General features: G+C 45.6%; 1 protein-coding gene across 2 annotated transcripts in view; it reads left to right on the top strand.

The window, feature by feature from the left end:
* The first annotated feature begins 2,635 nt into the window (after window positions 1–2,635).
* Window positions 2,636–25,574, top strand: part of SH2D2A (SH2 domain containing 2A) — a 162,545-nt gene continuing 139,606 nt past the window's right edge. For both annotated transcript variants that reach the window (XR_011023726.1, XM_068251702.1), the window contains exon 1: window positions 2,636–2,725. Coding sequence is in view for 1 of the 2 variants with exons in the window: in XM_068251702.1 (XP_068107803.1) it covers window positions 2,707–2,725 (19 nt within the window). In the remaining variant the exon portion in view is untranslated. The remainder of the gene's footprint in view (window positions 2,726–25,574) is intronic.

The following is a 25,574-nucleotide window of genomic DNA, read 5'->3' as shown; positions in this document are numbered from 1 at the left end:
GAATTCTTCAGAAATTATGCACATTTTTATGCAAATGTATGCAGTTTGAAAATGAAACAATCAATTTAAACCCGGGTTTAAGTTGATTGGTCCATTTTCAAGCTGCATATATTTGCATACTTTTGCATTCAACTCAGTTGAATTTGCATATTTGTGATCATCCCTAATGGTCAGCAAGAAGAGGGAGCAGGAAAAATTTCACTAATGCTAAAATCTTATAAATGTTCTAAATCTTCCTCACTAAGTATAAAACTAAAATAAAAAGCTTTGTCTAGAGTTACAACTTAATCCCCCTAGGTGCCCTGCTGAGCCCCATTGTTACTTCATGGCTTTACAAATTAGTCTAGACTGATAACAAAACTCAGATCTAACGTATTAGCTGTTCAGCATAGATAATCCAGAAGAAGGCAGCTGTGGAATAGCTGATTTGCTACCATGTGGTCATCAATATAGGTATAATAAAGTTGTGTCATAATTGAATATAGTTGGCATAGCCAGTTACATATGTATGTTTAATCACGTAATGACAACTGGACATTTATAAACATCAGGGGCTTGATTCACAAAGCGGTGCTAACCTACTTAGCACGTCTAAATTCTTTAGACGCGCTAACCAGGGTGCTAAGTAGGTTAGCACCGGATTTCTCAATCAGATCTCGCGCTAACTTTGCGCGCGTAAAGTTTTACGCACGCAAAGTTTTACGCGCGCTAAGTCCCATAGGCTTTAATGGGCACTTCGAGCGGTGCGCCCTGCGCTCTGTGCAGTACGCGCGTAAAGTTTTACGCGCATAAAGTTTTGCGCGCGTAAAGTTTTATGCGCGAAAAGCTTGTTTAGACGTGCTAAGGGGGTTTTCACAGGCGTGCTAACAGTTAGCACCGCTTTGTGAATCAAGCCCCAAGTGTATTTGTGGAGAGTGCACCACCAGTTTGTTACTAAATAAGGCATGTGGTATCGTTTTAACCGTGATGAGTTGTAGAATACATTTTGGTGGGCCCTAAAGCTTGGACACACATCACATAAAAAATAGGTACGGACAAACTTAATCCAACATAAAAAAGTCATTTTCAAAATTATGATCAAATTTGGGAAAGTTTTAGCAAAACTACAAGAGACATATGTGGTAACATTTTAACCGTGATAAGTAGTAGAATAGAATTTAGAAAGTTGTAGGGTTGAAGCCCATGTCTTGTGTATTCTTTTTAGTCACAAACTGAATCAAAGGCAATTAAAACTTTGCATATTCTGTACCCAAATAAAAGACTTGTAAACTGAAAACAAAGTGACAGAATATGAAAGAAACAACATATATTGTTAACTTAGGAATTTGGCTTTTTAAATATGTATGGCAGGAGGGTATATTACTATTATTTTTGCAAATAATGTCTTATAGTCATCAATAGTGAACAATGAGAAAGCATAAAACAGACACTTTTATTTCCAAATACAATATTGTCACCATATATTGTGCTAGGAACATAATCTGAATATTGGTATAACTAGGATGAATAAACAAATACAATTTATGGGTTTAGCTTATAGTTAGCACTGTTTATTGTAAATCTATAATGGATGTAAATGGAGAAATAGTGTGTTTTTCTGTTTTTTCTCTTCTTTTCCCTTTAAAATGCATTGAAAATATGGTAATCACTAAACAAAATTATCACACACTAAAAGCCTAATTTGTCCTGATAAAAAAACAATACATAGATCATTTAGGTGTGATTAGTAGTAATAAAGTTATTGGCTAATGAATGGGGGCAGTGCTGATATGTGAAAATTCATTTGTTAATTTAAAAAAAATATATATTTTATGGGCACTAAATGTCTTTTTTTCAAACACCATAGTCTTTCATTTACACTCAAGGATAGGGTATATTAACACTAAAAGCAATGAAAAAATGGCAATAAAAAAAATCTAGCAATAGTATTTTGACCTTGAATCACCCAAGACCAGGGCCAGATTTACCATAAGGCACTGTAGGCACATGCCTATAGACGCCTGATGATGGAAAAGCGGCTCAATCCCTTCCCCTAGTGATTCCCTCCTTCCTTATGCAGAGTCTCGAGTTGATGGTAAATGAGGTTACTCACCCATCCCTCAGCATTCCACTAATGAGATCTCCCTTCAGTAGGGGGCACCTCTAGCTACTTAATACTGAGGGTACCTCTAGCTACCTAATACTAAGGAGCACCTGAAGCTACCTATGACGGGTAAGGGAAGTAAGAGAGAAGTTGGGCAAGCCAGCACACTTGCGGTGTGGTTTGGCAGGGGTTTGAAGATTCATGGAGGGTGAAGTCTAGGGTGCCAGGACACCTGTGCCTATAGGCTCCTACAATGTAAATCCAGGCCTGCCAAAAACACACAAACATGAACTAGAGCCAGAGGTCCACCAGTGAAATTGTGATGAGGGCCTCCTATGACTCTACCCCGGCCTACACCTCCTCCGTGGTGGCCAAGCGATCGGGGTGTAAGTGCGGCCACCATCACCCTGTCCTGTAACAATGCTCATGTTATTGTAAGCTGTCTCTGCACACACTGTATTTTCTCTTCTTCCATCTACCTCACTCTCTGACTGGCTCTCCTATCATTGTTAATTATCTCCTGCAGTCAGTGCTCTCATGCTGTCACAGGAATACCAGCAGGAAATGGATTTGGGGAGAGGATGCCCAGAGAACATTCCAAGTGGAAATAGAGGTACTGGAGCATGTGCCAACAAAACACAGGTATCTACAAAACACCATCTACTTTCCTGCAACCCTTTACATGACCTTGTCACTGGTGACCAGAGAAAAACACCTGTAACAGAGGCAAGCGGTGTAAGAAGTCGAGCCCCCAATACTGGGGCCTCCCTAAAGCCGCAGGTGCTCCTATCCTGGTCCTTAAAAAGGAACCCTAGTGACAAATAGTAGAATGTAGTAAATTATTCAGGAGACCCACTTTTATGTTAATTATCCTGATTTCAGCATCAGGAGCACTTCCTATATGTATATATTGCTGTATATTGTTATGTAACCCCGCCCTCCAAGTGATGTTTAGCCTAGGCAGTCTAGCTATGCAGAATTTTCCTCCGAGAGCGTTCTGGGAGACCAGGTGCTGTTTCTTCTGACTTTGGAACTCACAGTAAACAAGCATTCCGCAGTGATGCACTTCCCAGATGTAAAAATGTTGCACCTGTGAAACATTTAAGAATGCAAATTAGAGAGTTTAAAGATTTAACAATGGGCCAACACTAACTAAATAATTTATAGTGTGAGATTGTTAAAAATAATCAATTTTATTCAGTAAAGTTCAGATTTTACAATGGGCCAACACTAACTAAATAATTTATAATGTAAGATTGTTAAAAATAACCAATTTTATTCAGTAAAGTTCATCTTTAAAGAGACACTGAAGCGAAAAAATATATATGATATAATGAATTGGTTGTGTACTATGAATAATTACTAGAAGATTAGCAGCAAAGAAAATATTCTCATATTTTTATTTTCAGGTATATAGTGTTTTTTCTAACATTGCATCATCATCTAATATGTGCAGATTACACAACACTCAGCATTCAAAATGATTCTTTCAGAGCAGTCTGTGAACTAATGACCTCTCCTCTGGCAGAGAAAAAGTAAATAGTTAACAAACAGTTGAGATAATAAAAGTCAGAAAACAGCCCTCTCCAGGACTCTGAAAGTCGTAGAGTTTAATGGCTTTTTTGTATAGAGATAACAACTGGAGTTTCTTAACTCTTCCTGTACTGGAAACAATTAGACTGATGTATTTGATCTTAATGTTTTATTTCTTAGCTGTACTACACATACAAATCATAATATCATAATTTTTTTCCGCTTCAGTGTCTCTTTAACCAGCCTGGCGGTATGGACGAGCTCAGCTCGTCCATCACCGCCGGAGGCTGCCGCTCAGGCCCTGCTGGGCCGATTTACATGAAATAAAGTGCAGCACACGCAGCCGGCACTTTGCCAGCCGCGTGTGCTGCCTGATCGCCGCCGCTCTGCGGCGATCCGCCGCGAGCAGCGGCGAAAGAGGGTCCCCCCAGCCGCCCGAGCCCTGCGCAGCCGGAACAAATAGTTCCGGCCAGCGCTAAGGGCTGGATCGGAGGCGGCTGACGTCAGGACGTCGGCTGACGTCCATGACGTCACTCCGCTCGTCGCTATGGCGACGATCTAAGCAAAACAAGGAAGGCCGCTCATTGCGGCCTTCCTTGTTTATTCTGGGCGCCGGAGGCGATCGGAAGAACGCCTCCGGAGCGCCCTCTAGTGGGCTTTCATGCAGCCAACTTTCAGTTGGCTGCATGAAATAGTTTTTTTTTTATTAAAAAAAAACCCTCCCGCAGCCTCCCTGGCGATCTTATCAGAACGCCAGGGTGGTTAAGCCTCTATACCTGGAGCAAACGAACCGTTTTCCTGTTGTTAAATCACTACTTTAGCTACAACATATTAATTTATTTTGCCAAGTAAGTTTGCACTTACAAGGAATTTGTCTTGGCAGTTGCTTAACAAACACAAACAAAAACAATACAAGGACAGACAGTATACATATTACAAGTCAAGGACAGTATGTAAGTATAGCGCTATATAAATGTTCGGATTATTATTGTATTGTCTAGTTTTGTCTTGTCCTGTACTTGCGATTACACTATCTCCAGCGGTGGGTGATAGTGAATCGTTTAGTCTGTTTTGTAAACGCTTGCTGTTGTCTGGTGTTAGGCAACCGATTAGCAAGTGTTCTTGCTATTTGTTTGTCTTTGTTTTCCATGTTAATTTGTTAGTCAGGGTTGGTACGCTTTGTCACTGTTGCGCTTATCGTGCGGTGACCGTGCTATTAACGCGCTTGTCACTGTTGCGCATAACGTGCGGTAACCGTGTTTAGTTAGTTCATTTGTTATTTTCCTTGGCGTTCGGATTGTGGTTGTTTGCTGTGTCTTCCATTACTTATTCATGCTCTGTCTTTGTTTAGTCTTATGTTTCTGACAGCAATCGCCTCTCTTGCGATTGGCTTCCTTACTCTGGTCTGTTCGGTTGTGATATGTCTATCACTATATTGGTAGACATTCATACAGTCTGTCTCTGTTCTTTCTCTCGATTGAGTTGCTACTTAGTTTATATCACCTAGTGCTGCTCCACATCGTGCAATTTCAATCTGGCATCTGTGGTTGTACAGAGGTCTTGTTCCTCTGTACTCCACAGCTCCATCTGCTGGTTGGAATTCCCCTCTACACATGTATTAACATATACTGGGTACTCTGCTTATGTGATTGGGGGGATTCCCATCTGCGTCAGCGCATTTGGTGTAAATCGCCCCCAGATCAATACAGGGACCTAGAGGTTGTTCCACAGCAGTCATTACAATATTTTTGGGAGCAGCAGGAGTTGTCGTAGGCCATGGGACCTAGAGGTGGTTCTACGGCAGTCATTACAATTGTTTTAAGAGCAGCAGGATTTGTCGTAGGCCATGGGACCTAGAGGTTGTTCCACGGCAGTCATTACAATTTTTGTTTGGAGCAGCAGGAGTTGTCGTAGGCCATGGGGCCTAGAGGTGGTTTCACGGCGGTCATCACAATTTTTTTTTTGTAGCAGCAGGAGTTGTCGTAGGCCATGGGACCTAGAGGTTGTTCCACAGCAGTCATTACAATTTTTTTGGGGAGCAGCAGGAGTTGTTGTAGGCCATGGGACCTAGAGGTGGTTTCACAGCCGTCATTATAATTTTTTTTGGAGCAGCAGGAGTTGTCGTAGGCCATGGGACCTAGAAGTGGTTTCACAGCAGTCATAAGTTTTTTTTTGGAGCAGCAGGAGAAGTTGTAGGCCAAAAGCATAGGGTTAGGATAGAATATACCGTCAGACAGCTGCAAAAGCTATATTTTTATGATCTTAAAAAGCAAAAATATGTGATGATAGGGATAGGCAGCAGAGTTGGAGAGGGAGACCATTTGAGGCTTGAAAAACAGCAACAGACGGGGGCGTGGCTGGCCGGCAGAGTGGATGGCTGCATAGAGGAGAGCTCCTGATCCCAGCCTCTTACCACAGCGACTAAAAGCATGCCAGGACCGGAGGAGACTGTCCCAACAGCCATGGGGGAGGACATGGAGACATCGGGGACCCAGCGAGCTGACACCCAACGCCCGCAGAGGATCCCTGACATCTTTAAAAGACGGAGGCCTGGGCCGCGTGGTGAGCAAGATGGCGCCGGCACCGCTGGGACGCGTAAGTCCGCAATACCAGTACGCATGCAGAACGCATCCCATACACTTAAACAGGCATAATGCGTACAGAATTCCGCATCCAGCAACACAGATGTCTCCCACACTTCTGCCTCACAGGCCTCTGACGCAGCCCTACCTCACAGCCCATCTGCCTTAGAAGATACAGACTCAAGCACCCCTTCTCCCACTTTCCTAAGCCCTGTTAAATCCAGGCCCAGGCTCTCGGGCCCTACAGACTCACAGGCAGGATCCTCTCCACAGCAGACTGCAGTCTTGGAGTTTAGCAGCATGCAACCATCCACCCAGGATGACAATTTGCCTATAGACCGAGCCTTTCTACGTGACATGATCATGGCCCTGGAACATTCCATGACTAACAAAATGGTGGCGATAGTTAACTCCTTGCATCGATCGGTAGATGATTTGGGAGCTCGGGTATCTTGTAATGAGGACTGTGTTGCTAAACTGATAGACGAGCATAATAAAACAGTTTCTGAGCTGGATCGCCGTGAAGCGAATGAAGAATCGATGCAATTGAAAATTGCAGACTTAGAAGATCGCAACCGCCGTTGCAACCTTAAATTCCGTGGTATTGAAGAGACAGCAAATAACGCACAGCTCAAGGAATTTTTAATTGACATGGTGAAATCAGCAGTGCCTCAATTTTCCAATATTGAATATACTATAGAACGAGCCCACAGGCTGCCTAAGCTTGCTCACCTGCCAGAAAGAGTTCCTAGAGACGCTATAGCTTGTTTTCAGTTTTATCACATCAAAGATGCTTTTTCTTTTTTCATGAGACAGCATGGTAAATTGCCGGATCCCTACAGCGGCATTCAAGTTTTTACCGATCTTTCGCAATTTACTTTACAAAGGCGTAGATCTTTGGCCCCGCTGACAGCATACCTCAGGGAGCAGCAGATCCAATATAAATGGGGTTTTCCTACAAAGCTTCTCCTTTCTCGGGATGGTAAATTCCACACTATTACTACATTGGAGCAAGGAATCTCTCTTCTTAACAGCATGGGCCTGCCGGTGACTCTGGATCAGCAGGAAACACACCGCAAACAACCTTTGAATAGGCTCCCTCGCACCTGGCGCACTAACTCCTGAAGAGGCTGGGATATAGCTCCCTGCCTAGGCGTGTTTTTTTTTGTTCTTTCCCGTAGTGAACTTAACTTTACGGGTATTACCCCCCCCCCCCCCCCCCTCTCAGTGAGGTCCTAATTAAGCCACTGAGAGTATCTGGGCCCTTTTGTTGTGGGACAGTGAGGAGGTTTTTTGCCCAGACAAAATGCTGACATTGATGTCTTTTTTTTCTATAGTTTTTGATATTATGCACAGTTTTGTTTGTTTGTGTTATTTCCTTTTTTTGTTTTTCTCAAGAGTCCTGAATGGTCAAGATTGTGATTCACTGGTATATCTCGAAGTTTTGCTGATTAAGTCCATATTCTTATCATGCCTAGACAGTTTAATTTGATTACGCACAATGTCCAGGGGTTGAATGAACCAGTTAAACGTAGAAAAGCCTTCCAACATTATCAGAGCTTAAAAGCATCAGTTCTGTTTCTACAAGAGACCCATTTTATACAGTCCAAATCACCCACCTTTCTACATAGATCGTATAGCAGGTCCTATTATGCCTCATTCACCAAAAAATCCAGGGGAGTGGCCATAGTGTTTCATAACTCTATTTCGTTCTCACTTATAGATTCTTATGCAGACCCCGATGGTAGAATTCTGATCCTTAAGGGTATCCTGGAGGGTAAATCTGTTACGTTGGTCAATTGTTACGCACCCAATGCCTCTAAGACAGCTTTTTTTGCAGTTATTGGCCTTTCAATTGGAAAGACTATCTTCTACGCATTTGATTATAGCAGGTGACTTCAATGCCGTAGCTAACCCCAGCCTAGATAGATCAGTTCAGTCCCCCTTCGCTCAGACTTTCCCGAGAAGACTCACTAGCCTTTTATCAAGACTTAAGGTTATCGATATATGGAGATCATATAATATTGGCTGCAGACAGTACACCTTCTTTTCTCATCCCCGTCAATCTTATGCCCGCTTGGACTATATTTATTTATCTCCTATAATTGCATCTAACTCCTCCACTTCAGACATTATCACCTGTAGTTGGTCAGACCATCACATGGTTTTGTCATCCTTGGTAGGCTTCGGCTTGCCCTTTAGTCCTGGTAATTGGAGGCTTAATGACTCCCTCTTAGCGGAGGAATCAGATAGAATTTCAGTAAGGGGTGAGATGGAGGAATATTTTTTTTTTAATAGTGAAGATAATACTTCTCCCCTTCTAAGATGAGCGGCTCATAAGCCAGTCATGAGAGGCATTTTTATTGCAAAGGCTGCTAAGGCTAAAAAACTGAGATCGCAAAAAATTCTTACACTTTCGGCTGAGCTGGATCTATTATATATGCGCCACTTCGGGACTACTTCTAGAGAGATTTTACATTAGATTAATTTGAAACGAACTGAACTGAATTCTATTCTTGATAATTCGCATGCTAGAGCATTGAAGTTCTCTAAAGCTAGATTTTTATTGCGTGGAAATAATCCTTCTACCCAGTTTGCTCGCAAGCTTAATCAATATTATAAGCCCCCACATGTTTATAAATTGAAAAGCACTACAGGCATTGAGGAAGTGTTACCTCCCAAAGTTTTAAAAATCTTTGAGGAATATTATCAAAACCTTCTAGGGACCGAGATAACATCTAATACTACTGAGCTTAAATCATGGTTGGATTCCCTCCAATTGCCCACATTGACTTCAGAACAACTACAATCCCTCAATGCTCCAATTTCTTCCACAGAAGTAACAGCAACAATAAAATCTCTTAAATCCTCCACTGCCCCCGGCCCAGATGGGTTTTCCCCGCTATACTATAAAAAATTTGCTGACACATTGTCACTCCCCTTGACCTCTATGTTTAACGCTATTCTACAGGGTGAGAATTCCCTTCGGAAATGCTCCTGGCGAACATGACCCTACTTCCTAAACCAGATGCCGACCACTCTTCCCCTGCGGGTTTTAGACCAATTTCAATTCTGAATAATGATATCAAACTCTTTGCTAAAATTTTGGCATCACGATTAGGTACCCTGGTGGGTGATTTGGTTGCTCCTTCCCAGACTGGTTTTATCCCTGATAGGCAAGGCTCTGATAATGTGAGATTGGCAATTAATATTTTACAAGATGCAGAGATTAAGAAATCAAAGTTTCTGATGTTGGGTCTTGATATCAGTAAAGCATTTGATTCTGTGGGTTGGCAATATTTGATCACTGCCTTGGAGAACTTTGGCCTAACCGGTCCCATCATTACAGCAGTCTTAGCCTTATATGATTCTCCATCTACTATGATTCGCATCCCTGGGGCAACTTCAGCTCCCATTCATCTTAAACGAGGCACCCGTCAGGGGTGTCCTCTCTCCCCATTGCTGTTCGCCCTCGCTCTAGAGCCCTTGGCGGTGGCGATTAGACGACATCCCAATATCTATGGATATGGTATTGATAATATCAAGCTTTCTTTGTATGCTGACAATGCTCTCCTATTCCTGACTAGACAATTAACCTCTTTACCTAATCTTTTGCAATTATTAGAGACTTTTGCAAATTTTTCAGGGCTTAAAGTTAATTCGTCTAAATCCACAGCCCTCCCAATCAATCTATATCCACATACGATTAGATGGTTAGATTCTACTTACAGTTTTAAATGGAGCCACACTAAATTTAAATATTTGGGAATCTTTCTTACACCTTGCTTTAGGGACCTATATGGAGCCAATTTTTTGCATACAACTAATCAAATTACGCAACTTTTGAAGATTTGGTCTACATATAAGGTGTCATGGCTGGGCAGAAATGTTGCTTGTAAGATGATTATCCTTCCCAAATTATTATATCTGTTTCGTATGCTTCCTATAACTATAACCAAAAAATCCATATCTATTATTCAATCACAAATCAATAAATTTATTTGGGACGGTAAACCAGCTAGTGTCCGGGCACAGATTCTTTATAGATCCCCCATGCAAGGAGGAATTGGCTTGCCGAGCCTATGGAACTATTATCTAGCCTCCAAACTTAGTCAAATGTTAGATTGGAACATAGATTCAAAGCCTCCGGCATGGTATCAGCTAGAATCTACCTCAGTTTTTCCTTTCCACCTAAATTCATTAGTCACGATAGTTTCCAAGAAGGATTTGACAGTCCTTGCTGGCAGGAATAGGATTGTATCGTCTTTGACCAAACTTTGGATTTCTATAGCTTCCACATACAAACTTATGACTTTTCCCTCCTCCAGGATCTCTATCTTCGGTAATCCTCGGTTTGTTCCTGCTTTTAGGAACCCGCAAGTTTTCTCCTGGTGGAGGGATAAAGATCTCCACACAGCAAATAGATTTTGGATAAGTGATGTTCCGATTACTTTTAACATGCTCAGATTTAGTAGAGACGCCCCTATGGAAGAAGCATATCGATTTTGCCAAATTAAACACTACTTCTCTTCAATCTTTCCCTCATCTCCAGTATATGACCCTACTATGTTTGAATCATTATTTTTTGGTTTCTCTCGTAGAAAAGGGTTAATTTCATTACTTTATGCGCTACTGCTAGGTCATGATGATGATGATAAAATGTCATATATGGGAGCTTGGGAGCGGGATCTTGGTATCCAATATGATCGCACTGATTGGTCTTTTGTCTGGACTGCTGTCTCTGGGGTGATCAAATCAAACATGGTGAAAAACACAGCTTACAAGATCTTGTTTCGTTGGTATTATACACCGTCTAAATTACATAAAATCTATCCTTCGGTCCCATCGGCCTGTTTTCGGGCCTGTGGTATGGAAGGCACACTGTTGCATGTTTTTTGGGATTGCCCCGTTGCACAGCAGTTCTGGGACGCATGGAAATCTATGACTAAGGAGGTGTTTGGCTTTCCGATGTCCTTAACGGCTCCCCAGGCCCTATTGTATACACAGAATGATGATGTCCCAGGTAAATTTAGGCCATTATGTAGATACATGATATTGGCTGCTCAATGGTCCATTGCTTATAAATGGAAATCCACTGACCTTGATTTAGCATTGGTTACCCAACGTCTAGACCTTATGATGTTGATGGATCGAGTGTATTATCATAGTACTGAGAACATGACCAAATTTGATCTTATTTGGGAACTTTGGAGGGCTTATAGACATCTTTAGTCGCCCCTGGACATGTGCGTATACTGCATTTATCTAGTTATACAGGTAACTTATACCTCAGGACTCCTGTTTCTAGAAGAGGTATACAGTGGACATTTTGTTAAGCTGATGTTTTTGTTCTGTTCCTTTTCTGTGTGCGGTGCTGGAGAGCAATTTAGGAGTGTTTGGAGATCTTCGAGAGGGACCGATCCCTGGGATCTCAGCCGGAGCTACCCTGTGCCCCATTTCCCAGGTTGAATGGTCCATTCTTATGGGCCAAGCTCCCCGACCGCATTTTTATTCTTTCCTTTTGTGTTTTTTTTCTTCCTTTTTCTATTTTTAGTTTATGTTAATTAGTCTCTATATGCAAATCACTTGTATAATTGATGTGCTATTTGACTGGCATTGGATGTTGTTACAATTGATAATCTGTTCAATAAAGCCTTTAATATGAAAAAAAAAAAAAAGAAAAACAGCAACATTTTAATTTAGTCTGTCGCATTTTCATCATGAATCAGTGAGAGGGGCCTTGTAATTATCACTGATCCATGACTCGTTCATTTTAATGAACGTTAGTATGTCCACATTGTCTGTGGACAGATGGGTCCGTTGGTCTGGGACCACCCCACCTACAGCACTAAATACTCATTAAGAAAGAACACTGGCGGCGGGGCATGCAAGAACTGAACCTCCAGTGCATACTGAGCGAGTTCAGGCCAGGTATTCAGTTGTTTTGTCCAATACTCCATGGGGTCATCATTACTCTCCGTATTGTCTGGAGCACTGGCCGACCCCAAGTAATCATTCACCATATGGGTGGTTGGCGGTGACTGCTTTGCCCGCTGGTGGTGCTGCTGCTACAAGGAGTATCTGGCATTGGCTGATAAAATTCCTTCAACATACTCAGCAGGTTCACAGATTGGCCTATGGTGCTGCTGCTGGGAGTGGGACCACCAGACCTTTGCTGAGTATGATGAGGCTTGGTAGTTTGGTCCCAGGATACAGGTTCAGGAAACGCATCTTCTACCCAACGAAGAAGGGCATCCCGGATGTGGCTCATCCTGGCATCTGCTTGGGAGGAGGGTATGAACTGCCGCATTTTCCCCTTGCACCGGGGATCTAAGATGGTGGCCACCAACATGTCGAGACTTGATTTTAAAGTTTTAATCCGGGGGTCCTTACGGAGGCACTGGAGCATATGGGCAGCCATAGGGAAGAGATGTCTGCCATTAATCACCTCTTCCTGGCTGTCAGAACTGTCATCATGCTCCAGCTCCACATCAGAATCTTCTTTCCACCCCCGGACAATGGGCTCTTCCGCTTCCACAAGCTCTGCCTCCTCATCCAGGACTAGAGCATGCTCACTCACTCCCCCACTTGACTGACCACTGTTCAGTAGGGCTTCCTCCCCCTGTCCGAGCAGTTTGTCAAGAGCCTTGTCCAGCATGAAGACAAGAGGGAGCACTTCTGATATGCTGCATGCTCCTCACTAACCAATTTTGTTGCCTGCTCAAACGGCTCCAAGACTTTACACACCTGTCCAATCAGCTGCCACTGATCCACAGTAATGTAGTCCAGTGGCCCTGTTCTGGAGGAAGATGTCTGAGACAGGTATAGCCTGACCGCCTTTCACTGCTCCCACAGCCTCTCCAGCATGTGGAGGGTGGAGTTCCACCACGTTGGACAATCAGAAATAAGCCTGTGCTGCGGCAGGCTATGGTGACACTGCAGCAGTTTCAAGGCCGCGAGGGCGGTTGCGGTGCGACGTATGTGGGCTGCCACCTTTCGTGCTGAGACCACAGCATCCTTTAACCCATCAAAAGTGCGTCAGAACTTCAGGACTACAAGGTTGAAGACGTGGGCCAAGCAAGGTAAGTGAGTGTGGCCACCTTCAGAAGTAGCGGCCAGCATGTTGGCACCATTATCAGACACCACTACACCTGTGTCCAGTTTCCACTGGAAAAGCCACTGCCGAATCTGATCCTGTAAGGCTGCAAGGATTACAGATCCGGTTTGCCTGTTCTCGTCCATGGATTCAAGTTTCAGCACTGCTTGTGTTACACTCACCATAGACCTTCCTCCGGGCATCCCCATGCGCGTCCTGCTGTGCGCACGCGCGGGGGTTCACTGGGCCTCTTGTGCTCACTTCCTGCTCGTCGGTGTGTGTGGTGGAATGCGCACGCGCGCAGAACGCTGCGCGCGCAGCACCTAGGGCACCGCGCATGCGCGCACCCGCGTGCGCGCGAACCCACGTGCGCGCGCACGTAGAGACGTGCGCGCGCATGCGCAGAAGGGTTGCGCACGTCCTGCGCATGCGCAGGGCGTTAATTTCGGCGCCAATTGTCCCTATATAAGCAGCACTGCCCTTGACTGCAGTGCTGCTCTTTCTGATCAGCTAGTGTGCCGTTCCGGTTACCTTTGGTTCCAGTTTATGCCTGATTGATTGATCTCCTGCCTCGACCCTTGGATTGTGACCCCGACTTCTGCCTGATTGCCGCCTGCCTCGACCCTTGGATTGTGACCCCGACTTCTGCTTGTTTGCCGCCTGCCTCGACCCTTGGATTGTGACCCCGACTTCTGCCTGATTGCCGCCTGCCTCGACCCTTGGATTGTGACCCCGACTTCTGCTTGATTGCTACCCGCCTCCGGACCTTCAACTTACCTTGGACTCCGCCTACTCCATTAAGAGTGTCTCCTGTTCTCCTGACCACTCGCTGAGACTATCCCAGTAGTGACCTGGTAGGGCACTAGGCAGCTAAGTTCCACATCCCCCTCCTGGGGGTGTGGTCCTGCACCCCCCTCAAGGGAGTGTGGGTGAAGACCCGTGGTCACCTAGACTCCACTACTGGGGAACGTCTCTTCCTTCGTGGGAGGGTCAACAGGGACTGAAGAGAAGTCCTAACAGTAAAGAGCAGCCACAAATGGAGCCCGTACCCCGGTGGAGATCTTATATGAGCTCGTGACGCAACTCCGTGTCTCAGTGGATGAAGTCCAGAGAGGCTACCAAGAGATCCGTGATCAGATCCGGGTGGCCGTTCCCGCTGCTGAGGCCGTGGTCGTCCCTCCCGCTGTTCCGGCTCCAGTGGGCCCGCCACCAGCTGGGGAGAGAGTGGTTCCCGTGGAAGGTGCTGCTTCTCCTCCTCCTGAACCAAGACTGCCCTTGCCTGAACGCTTCTCGGGGGACCGTTCTAAATTCCGGTGGTTCCAAAGTGCCTGCCGCCTCCACTTCTCCTTGTTACCCCGGACATATGCCAGCGAGGAAATTAAAGTCGGAGCGGTTATTTCTTTGCTTCAAGGAGAACCTCAGGCCTGGGCCCTTCGTCTAGTTGAACAACAACATCCGGCCCTAGGGAGCCTCAATACTTTCTTTGAGACCATGGCGGAGATCTATGACGATCCAGGGAGGGCCGCCTCTGCCGAGAGCGCTCTCCAATCTCTCAAGCAAGGAAGAAGACCGGTGGAGGACTATGTGATGGAGTTCCGCCGGTGGGAGGCAGATGTTACCTGGAATGATTCCGCTCTGAGGTTCCAGTTCCGTCAGGGGCTTTCTGATACCCTCAAGGATGAGCTGGCCAGGGTAGGAGTTCCTGATTCATTGAAAGACCTGATTCATCTGTCCATTCAGATCGACAGAAGGCTGAGAGAAAGACGCTCGGAGAGGTCCGGATCTGTTAGACCTGCATGGGGTGTGCCTAATCCCAGGCCCCTGCCTACTCCAACTCCATCGGGTCCTCAGGCAGAAGATGAATCTGAGCCTATGCAAATAGGTTTGGCTTGACCGGCCATCTCACCAGAGGAAAGATTACGCAGGAGGTCGTCCAACCTTTGTTTGTACTGCGGAGCCTCAGGTCACTTCCGTGTCAACTGCCCTATTAGACCTTCGGGTGAGCCTGAGTATGTGGTGTGTACGAGTGGTACCTTTTCCCCTCCGTTTTCTTCTTCTCACATACCACTCACTCTCTCGTTACAGGGGCCGCAAGGAAGGACCGTCCCAATTAAAGCTATCGTGGACTCGGGAGCTTGCTCATGCTTCATGGACCTTCAGTTTGCACAGCAACTTCGACTCCCTGTACATCAAAAACGCCAACCCCTGGTCATTCAGCTAGCAGATGGATCTGCCATCAGTTCGGGTCCCATCACCACAGAGACCCTGCCACTTCTGGTCAGCATTCAGGGGGAACATCAAGAATATCTGAGTTTCGATTTAATATCTTCTCCACTGTTCCCCGTGATCCTGGGAATGCCCTGGCTCAGAACTCATAACCCTGCAATTAATTGGGTCTCTCAGGAGGTGGTCTTCAAGTCGGACTATTGCCTGCGTTCCTGCTTCCCTCGAGCCGGTACCTTGTTCTGCCTGGATTCGCCCAAGAAAGATTTAATTCCAGTGGCCTATCATGACTTCCTGGACGTGTTTGACAAAGCTAAGGCAGATTCTCTTCCTCCCCATCGTCCATATGACTGTCCCATTGATCTGCAACCTGGAGCTCCTATACCGTTCGGGAGAACGTATCCTCTGTCTGAACCGGAGACTTTAATCCTGAAAGAGTACATTGAGGAAAATCTCCATAAGGGGTTCATTCGCCCGTCTACGTCTCCTGCTGGGGCTGGCATATTTTTTGTTGAAAAGAAAGACGGTTCCCTACGTCCCTGCATAGATTATCGGGAGTTGAACAAGATCACGGTCAAGAACCGCTATCCACTCCCTTTAATGCCTGATCTCTTCCTACGTCTTGGTTCCGCCTGCATCTTTTCTAAACTGGACTTACGAGGAGCCTACAATTTAGTTAGAATCCGAGAAGGAGACGAATGGAAGACGGCGTTTCGCTCTCGCTTTGGGCACTTTGAGTATCTTGTAATGCCTTTCGGCCTGTGCAATGCTCCCGCCACCTTCCAGCACTTTGTCAACGACATCTTTAGAGACTACATTGATCACTTTATGGTTGTATACTTGGATGACATCCTTATCTTCTCCTCTTCCCAAGAGGAACACCGGACGCATGTAAAAAGGGTACTGGCCCGCCTTCGTGTCCACGGACTATACGCCAAACCTGAGAAATGTGAATTCGACAAAGTACACATACAATTCTTGGGTCTGAAGATTTCCCCAGGAGGAGTGGAGATGGATCCTCAAAAGGTGTCGGCTATTCTGGAATGGCCAGTCCCAGTGGACCGTAGATCTGTACAACGCTTCATTGGCTTCGCCAACTTCTACAGAAAATTCATTAAAAATTTCTCACAGATTGTGGCGCCTATTACCCTCCTTACTAGTACTAGCAAGGCTTTTCACTGGACACCCGAGGCTCAACGTGCTTTTGAAACTCTTAAGTCTTGCTTCACCTCAGCACCCATATTGAAACATCCGGATCCCGCAAGAGCTTTTGTCCTGGAGGTGGATGCCTCTGAAGTTGCCATCGGGGCTATCCTTTCCCAGAGGTTCGGGCCAAAAGCCATTCTTCACCCAGTGGCCTTCTTTTCCAGGAAACTTAGTAATGCGGAAAGGAATTATGATGTGGCTGACCGCGAACTGTTGGCGATCAAAGCCGCTCTTGAGGAGTGGCGCTATCTTCTGGAAGGTGCAGAACAACCGATTTTAATTCTTACAGACCATAAGAACTTGGAGTACCTCCGAACTGCCAAGAGATTGAGACCACGTCAGGCTCGGTGGTCGCTCTTCTTCTCGAGATTCAACTTCCATCTCACCTATCGGTCTGGATCCAAGAATACTAAACCCGATGCCCTGTCCCGCATGTATCATCCTGAATCGTCTCCAGACCCTGTTCCTGAGAACATCCTGTCTCCGCAGCACTTCTTGCTCATGCAAACTAGTCTATTGGATGCCATTAAACAAACTTCCTCTGCATCCAACAGTAGACCTCCTGAACTTCCCATGAGAGAGGGTCTATACTACTTTAAGGACAAGGTCTTTGTTCCTTCTGAGGTACGTTTACAAGTACTCCAAACTTGTCATGACGGCAAACTGGCAGGTCACTTCGGGGTCACCCGCACACAAGAGCTTATCCGAAGAAGGTTCTGGTGGCCTGAGTTAGCCAAAGACTGTCACTCCTATGTTTCTTCCTGTGAAGTCTGTGCACGGTCCAAGACCCCTCGTTCTAAACCGTGGGGACTGTTAAATCCTCTACCTGTGCCAACCCAACCTTGGAGCCATATTGCAATGGACTTTGTGGTCGAGTTACCTCCCTCTGAAGGGTTTACCACCGTCCTGGTTGTGGTAGACAGGTTCTCCAAGATGGCCCACTTCTTACCTTTTAAACAAGTCCCATCGGCTGCGGGGACCGCCCAAGTGTTTATCCAGGAGATTGTCCGGCTCCATGGGTTACCATCCGACATAGTCTCAGATCGTGGGACACAGTTTACTTCTCGGTTTTGGCAGGAACTCTGTAAGAAGTTGGGAATCCAACTTTCTCTCTCCTCTGCCTATCATCCACAGTCCAACGGCCAAACCGAAAGGACTAACCAGACCCTGGAGCAGTACATCAGATGCTTCACCGCCGCTTCCCAAGACGACTGGTACTCTCTGTTGGCCACAGCGGAATTTGCCTTTAATAACTCTGTTCACTCATCGACCCATCAATCTCCCTTCTTTATTAACTATGGCTTTCACCCCGCATTCTTACCCGACGTTGATGCTTCCTCAGCATGTCCTGGGGTACAGGAGAGGATCTCGACCATTCAGGAGAACTTCAAGACTGTGCACCGGATTCTGGAACAGACACAGGAAAGAGGGAAGAAGTCTGCTGATAGACTCAGGAGAGTGGCTCCATTATTATCCCCTGGAGACCTTGTCTGGTTGTCCACAACCAATCTCAGACTCCACTGCCCTTCAAGGAAGCTTGCACCCAAGTTTGTGGGACCCTTCCCTGTGTTACATCAAATCAACCCAGTGACATACAAACTGTCTCTCCCTTCCTCTCTCCGGGTGAATCCTGTTTTTCATGTTTCTTGTCTCAAGAAGGTGGTGAAGAATGTATTCCCAGGCCGCACACCTGACCTCCCTCAACCGGTCATTATTGAAGGATCTGAAGAATTTGAGGTGGAAAAAATTCTTGACAGTAGAAGATTAAGGAACTCCCTTCAATATCTGATCAAGTGGAAGGGTTTCGGGGTTGAAGAGAATTCCTGGGAGCCTGCTGGTCATGTCCATGCGCCCTTATTGATTAAACGCTTTCATCAAAGGTACCCTGAAAAACCAGGACCTAGGGGCACCCAGAGGTTGCCCATAGGGAGGGGGCAATGTTACACTCACCATAGACCTTCCTCCGGGCATCCCCGTGCGCGTCCTGCTGTGCGCACGCGCGGGGGTTCACTGGGCCTCTTGTGCTCACTTCCTGCTCGTCGGTGTGTGTGGTGGAATGCGCACGCGCGCAGAACGCTGCGCGCGCAGCACCTAGGGCACCGCGCATGCGTGCACCCGCGTGCGCGCGAACCCACGTGCGCGCGCACGCAGAGAAGTGCGCGCGCATGCGCAGAAGGGTTGCGCACGTCCTGCGCATGCGCAGGGCGTTAATTTCGGCGCCAATTGTCCCTATATAAGCAGCACTGCCCTTGACTGCAGTGCTGCTCTTTCTGATCAGCTAGTGTGCCGTTCCGGTTACCTTTGGTTCCAGTTTATGCCTGATTGATTGATCTCCTGCCTCGACCCTTGGATTGTGACCCCGACTTCTGCCTGATTGCCGCCTGCCTCGACCCTTGGATTGTGACCCCGACTTCTGCTTGTTTGCCGCCTGCCTCGACCCTTGGATTGTGACCCCGACTTCTGCCTGATTGCCGCCTGCCTCGACCCTTGGATTGTGACCCCGACTTCTGCTTGATTGCTACCCGCCTCCGGACCTTCAACTTACCTTGGACTCCGCCTACTCTATTAAGAGTGTCTCCTGTTCTCCTGACCACTCGCTGAGACTATCCCAGTAGTGACCTGGTAGGGCACTAGGCAGCTAAGTTCCACATCCCCCTCCTGGGGGTGTGGTCCTGCACCCCCCTCAAGGGAGTGTGGGTGAAGACCCGTGGTCACCTAGACTCCACTACTGGGGAACGTCTCTTCCTTCGTGGGAGGGTCAACAGGGACTGAAGAGAAGTCCTAACAGCTTGGCATCGATGGTGCTGCAGACCAGTGTAGGAGCGGGACCACTTGCTGGGAGGCTCAGCAACGGCGGACTGGCCTTGGACAGAACAGGTAGCAGAGGGAAGTAGAACAGGCCTCCCCTTCAACCCACGTGGCGGCACCACCAGCTGAGATGCCCCAGATCTTGCACCCTCCTCAGCAGCACCATGGAGGGTTACCCAATGGGCGGTAAAAGATAGATACTTTCCCTGCCCATGCCTGCTGCTCCAGCCATCCATAGTAAAGTGCACCTTGCCACCGACAGCGTGATCCAAAGACTGGCCGACAGGGCAGGGATAGCATTCCTGGCAAAATAATGGCGGCTGGGGATCCGCCACTGTTCATCAGTCTGCGGAAGGGGCACAGTCCACAAACTGGTAGGGCAGCAGCTTTTGGCCCAACAGCCTTGTCAGGAGCGCATTATTTTTGACAACAAATGGATCAGTTGCAGGGAGCATCCGCTTCCTCTGCAACATTTCTGGCACAGAGGCCTGACGCTGGAACACTGGTGATTCAGAGGAAACCAACAAGGGTGATGATGAGGTGCTTGCCGAGATCTGGAGCCCACTTCCAGCCTGGCATGCAGAGGGATTTGAAGTAGAATGGGACTGAGCAGGTTGCATAGGGACAGGACGACTAGAAAAAGAAGAGGAGGGGCCTGTTGCTGCTGCTTTTCCTCCACCCATCTTATTGTAATTCTTTACATATTCGAACTCCCGTCTGTGGTGGTTGCGCAGATGGCTTATCAGCCCTGAAGTGCCGAACCCGCTGTCCGATTTGCCTTTGCTCACTGATTTACGGCACACAGAACAGACTGCCCTGGATTCATCCTCTTCCAGAACAGTCAAATAATTCCATGATGGGGACATGCGTGCACGTGAAACAGTGGTGCGACCTGTTCTAGCACGTCGATGCTCAGCATTGGACTGGTGGGTACTGACAGACAGGAAAGCACTTGCAGGCTGCTGGCCAACCGTCTGCTCTTTTTCTCCATGCTGCCACGCCTGCTAGTGCCTAACCCACCAGATGGCGACCACATTGGATCAGCCACCTCATCATCCAAAACATCATCCTGTTCAACCAAAGCTCTGGAACCCATAACCATAAGTGACTCTTCTGGACCCTCCACCTGGCTACGAAACACCTCTGTAGTTGACTGGTGGTGATGTTGACTGGTGGTGACACAAGCTCCCAGTTGTAATGGATTACTGGATGAAGAAAACACAGGGGCCATTTCTGCCACCACAGAACCCACCACTTCTTGGGAGCTTGTTCCCATGGTCTCCTCCAATGCCTCATCCCAATCCTTCTGCACATCTCTCTCATCGACATAGGTGTGCTTTAATTCTGGAGGAGAGTACTGGGAGGAAGCAACCACGTCAAGATAGGCAGCTGTGGTCAGGTTCTGGTCATGAGGAACCTGGCCACTACTGGTGCTGCTGCAACTAGCTTCAAGTTCCTCAGACTGGGTAGAGGGTTCCTGATCAAAATAATCAACAACTCTGTTCGCCTGCTGCTCTGTCAAAATGTTCCTGCGTGCGAACACAGGGAAGACATCTCTGATCTGGGGTGGCCTGCTGCTGCTGCCACCCTCAACCTGATCACGTACTTGACGTGATCCACCAACACCACCATCACTCCATTTTCTTTTAGGAGTGGCAGGACATTGTTACTGCTCTCGCTCCATTGTTTTGGGGCCAAAAAAAGTTTATTGGGGAAGGGGTATGAGTGACAGAACCAAAGTAAAATAAATCCACCTAACTTGAGCTAAAAATAGATAAGCAAATAATGGGGTGAAATAAAGAAAATAAATCAAAAACAAAATAAAGAAGAAAAAAAAATGAACTTAGAAAACAAAAAAAAAACTTGCACTACACTCAACTAATCAATCACCTAGCTCTCTCACTCTGTCAAACACTAAGCCTGCGGCCTGGCTGGCTCTCTCTAACCCTCTCTACACAGCAACTACTAGTACACTACACTACAATCTATCACTCAAACTAACAATCTCCTGTCACTCTCTCACAAATACACCTAGCTACTACTACTAATAGCTAACACTCAGTCTAATTCTCTCTCACAGTCTTTAAAAAGACTTTTGTTTTATATACAATCTTTAAAAAGACTATTGCTTTATGTTGAAACAACTAATATGGGTCTGTCTCTCCTCTCTCCAAAACACCAGACTTAAACCCACAAGCTTCGTGACTGTCACACCTCTCTTATATACAAAATGGGTGGGATAGCTGATGATAGGTAGCTAGGAGCTGGTTGCTAACGTAGGAATGATTGTTTTTTGTTAAGACTCTAATTGGTGCAGAAATTCCGATTTTAATGCAGAAATCAGCATGTTTTAAGCTTCTGTGATGGGTCTATCCCTTCTGATCCTTCTGATTGGCTTAAAAATTCTGCATAACAGTAAATGCAGCTTTTACACGCTTCTGATTGGCTTTTAATTTCCGATTACTCTAAATTCCGACGGAATTCCGCATAGAAATTCCGCTATTTACCGATTACCGCTACAGATGTTCCGTTCCGGCTCACCGGAACGGAACTGCCAATTTCCGACCGGAATCGCGGAAATCTCAATTCCGCGGAATCCGACGAGCAACCCTATCTGGGATATGTCAGCTGCAAGGGGCTTAAGGAAGCTCCGGGTAAGTAGAGCTTGACTACCTTAATTTGCCTGACATTTCCTTTAAATCATTAACAAGCTCCTCCCATGTAGTTATCAGCTGATCCCTCACTAGTATTATAATCTTCCACACCCCTTGAGGAAAGATCTTGCATGAAGTTCCAGACAGAAGGTGAATGATGGTCATTTTACATTTCTTCCATTTCTAAATAGCTGCACAACCAATTGTCACCTTTTAGCAAAGCGTCTTCCTAATGGTTTTGAAGCCCATTCCAGCATTGTGAGGGTCTGCAGTCTTGCCCCGTATGTGCTTCTACTGCTCTTTGTTCTTGCCCATGGTGATGGGGAGACCTTAATGGAACAAACTGATTCTGTGGACAGGTGTCCTTTATGCAGATAATGGGCTCTATTCACAAAACCTCTCAAAAATGACTAATTTATGACCTAATTGAAAAAAATAACCTTTCAGCACATTTACAAGCAAAATAATCACTCAAAGTAAAGTTGTTCCCGATTAACTTTATTTCAATATTCCTTTTCTTGCCGTAATTATATTATATTTTTGCTCTTTGGGAGCTTAAAAATGTAACATAGATAAGGTGGAAACAAAGGGAACCAGGTGAAAAGGCTTTGTAAAGCCTGCCCAATGAGTTGAGATCAGGAGTACCTGTAATTAATTGATTGTAATCTGCATGCCAGATGTGCACATCTCCTATCTGTGGGAGCCACAAGTCTGTCTGGGTTGTAGGGCATCAAATACTTATTTCACTCAATGATATGCAAAACAATCTAGAACTTTAGGCCTCTTTCACAGTAGGACGTTGCACTTTGATGCGCCGTTAAAGTTGCAACGCAAATTACAACGCAATGCCCCAAAAAAGACACAACTTAATGCCCCATTAAGGTCGCATACAGTAGAGCATACAGGCAATGAAAAGTATGTTTCCAAGTCATTACTGAGCATGTGCAAACAGTTTAACGCAGCTAATAACGTGTATAACGCACTGCATGCAGTACTTTCACTTAACATGCAGCGTTAGCCACCAACGCAACGTGTGCACTGTGAATGGGGAATTGATTTTTCATTTCATTGAGTTATTTTGCGTTAAATGTTGTTTTAACGTCGCACTGTGAAAGAGGCCTGAATGTGCTTTTTTTTCTGCATATGTAGTTGATCTTCTGTCTCTCTACATTAAAATGAAACCATACCATAAAAAAATCACAAACTGCTATATGTATATACAGTTGGATGCAAAAGTTTGGGCAACCTTGTTAATCGGGATGATTTTCCTGTATAAATTGTTGGTTGTTACGATAAAAAATGTCAGTTAAATATATCATATAGGAGACACACACAGTGATATTTGAGAAGTAAAATGAAGATTATTGGATTTACAGAAAGTGCGCAATAATTGTTTAAATAAAATTAGGCAGGTGCATAAATTTGGGCACTGTTGTCCTTTTATTGATCCCAAAACCTTTAGAACTAATTACTGGAACTCAAATTGGCTTGGTAAGCTCAGTGACCGCTGACCTACATACACAGGTGGATCCAATTATGAGAAAGAGTATTTAAGGGGGTCAGTTGTAAGTTTCCCTCCTCTTTTAATTTTCTCTGAGGGGTAGCAACATGGGGGTCTCACAACAACTCTCAAATGACCTGAAGACAAAGATTGTTCACCATCATGGTTTAGGGGAAGGATACAAAAAGCTGTCTCAGAGATTTCAGCTGTCTGTTTCCATAGTTAGGAACATACTGAGGAAATGGAAGACCACAGGCTCAGTTCAAGTTAAGGCTTGAAGTGGCCGACCAAGAAAAATCTTGGATAAACAGAAGCAACAAATGGTGAGAACAGTCAGAGTCAACCCACAGACCAGCACCAAAGACCTACATCATCTTGCTGCAGATGGAGTCACTGTGCATCGTTCAACCATTCGACAAACTTTGCACAAGGAGAAGTATGCGAGAGTGATGCAAAGGAAGCCTTTTCTTTGCCCACAGCACGAACAGAGCGGCTTGAGGTATGCTAAAGCACATTTGGATAAGCCAGCTTCATTTTGGAATAAGGTGTTGTGGACTGATGAAACTAAAATTGAGTTATTTGGGCATAACAAGGGGCGTTATGCATGGAGGAAAAAGAACACAGCATTCCAACAAAAACACCGGCTACCTACAGTAAACTATAGTGGTGGTTCCATCATGCTGTGGGTCTGTTTGGCCAGTGCAGGGATTGGGAATCTTGTCAAAGTTGAGGGTCGCATTGATTCCACTCAGTATCAGCAGATTCTGGAGACCAATGTCCAAGAATCAGTGGCAAAGCTGAAGCTGCGCCAGGGCTGGATCTTTCAACAAGACAACGACCCTAAACACTGCTCAAAATCCACTAAGGCATTCATGCAGAGGAACAAGTACAACATTCTGGAATGGTCATCTCAGTCCCCAGACCTGAATATAATTGAAAATCTGTGGTGTGAGTTAAAGAGAGCTGTCCATGCTTGGAAGTCATGTAACCTGAATGAACTAGAGATGTTTTGTAAAGAGGAATGGTCCAAAATACGTTCAACCAGAATCCAGACTCTCATTGGAGGCTCCAGGAAACATTTAGAGGCTGTAATTTCTGCAAAAGGAGGATCTACTAAATATTGAATTTATTTTTTTCATAGCTCATAGTTCAGTCAGTAGCTGGTAGAAGGTGAGGTGTTTTTAATTTTCTTTCTCCCATTTAGTTGACCATTGGGCTTTTGGCATGGTTCCCACTAGAATGCTGATAAAAAAACTAGCATTTTTGCCTGGTTAGAGTATGACTCACCAGATTATTATTATTATTACTATTTATTACGCAGCGCTGGACATTAAATTAGGTTACAGACAATATTTAGGGGTGACAAACAGCAATATGACAATACAGGAATACAAGATTGGGGACAATTTGGCACAGTTGGTGAGCTTAAACGTTATTTATATTATATATATATATATAATATATACTGTATAATCATATATACATATATATATATATATATATATATGTATATATATATATATATATATACTGTATATATATACGGTACATCGATGAACCCAAGAACTCTGTTGTGACCCGGCTACTCACCATAGCCAACTCACATGGCCTAGTACAACACACCACTCACACTGCAGGTCACACTCTCGACCTTATATTCACTAAATCTACCACCATTGCAGACCTCGACATCGCACCATTTCCACCCTCAGACCATTGCCTTCTCACCTTCAACCTCCTCACGGAAGGCACCTCCAAACTACCCGTCCATCCACCTGGTCGATGGCAGCGAGACCTATGCAAGCTCAACCCTGGCGTCCTTGCTGACTCCCTCCATGCCCTCTCCTCCACTCTCCCCACCCTAACCTGTCCTAATCTTGCTGCAGCT

This window comes from Hyperolius riggenbachi, chromosome 9 (genome assembly GCF_040937935.1).
Source record: "Hyperolius riggenbachi isolate aHypRig1 chromosome 9, aHypRig1.pri, whole genome shotgun sequence".
Lineage (NCBI taxonomy): Eukaryota > Metazoa > Chordata > Amphibia > Anura > Hyperoliidae > Hyperolius > Hyperolius riggenbachi.
Note: the sequence above shows the minus strand (reverse complement) of the source record. Positions and strands in the feature narration are given on the sequence as shown.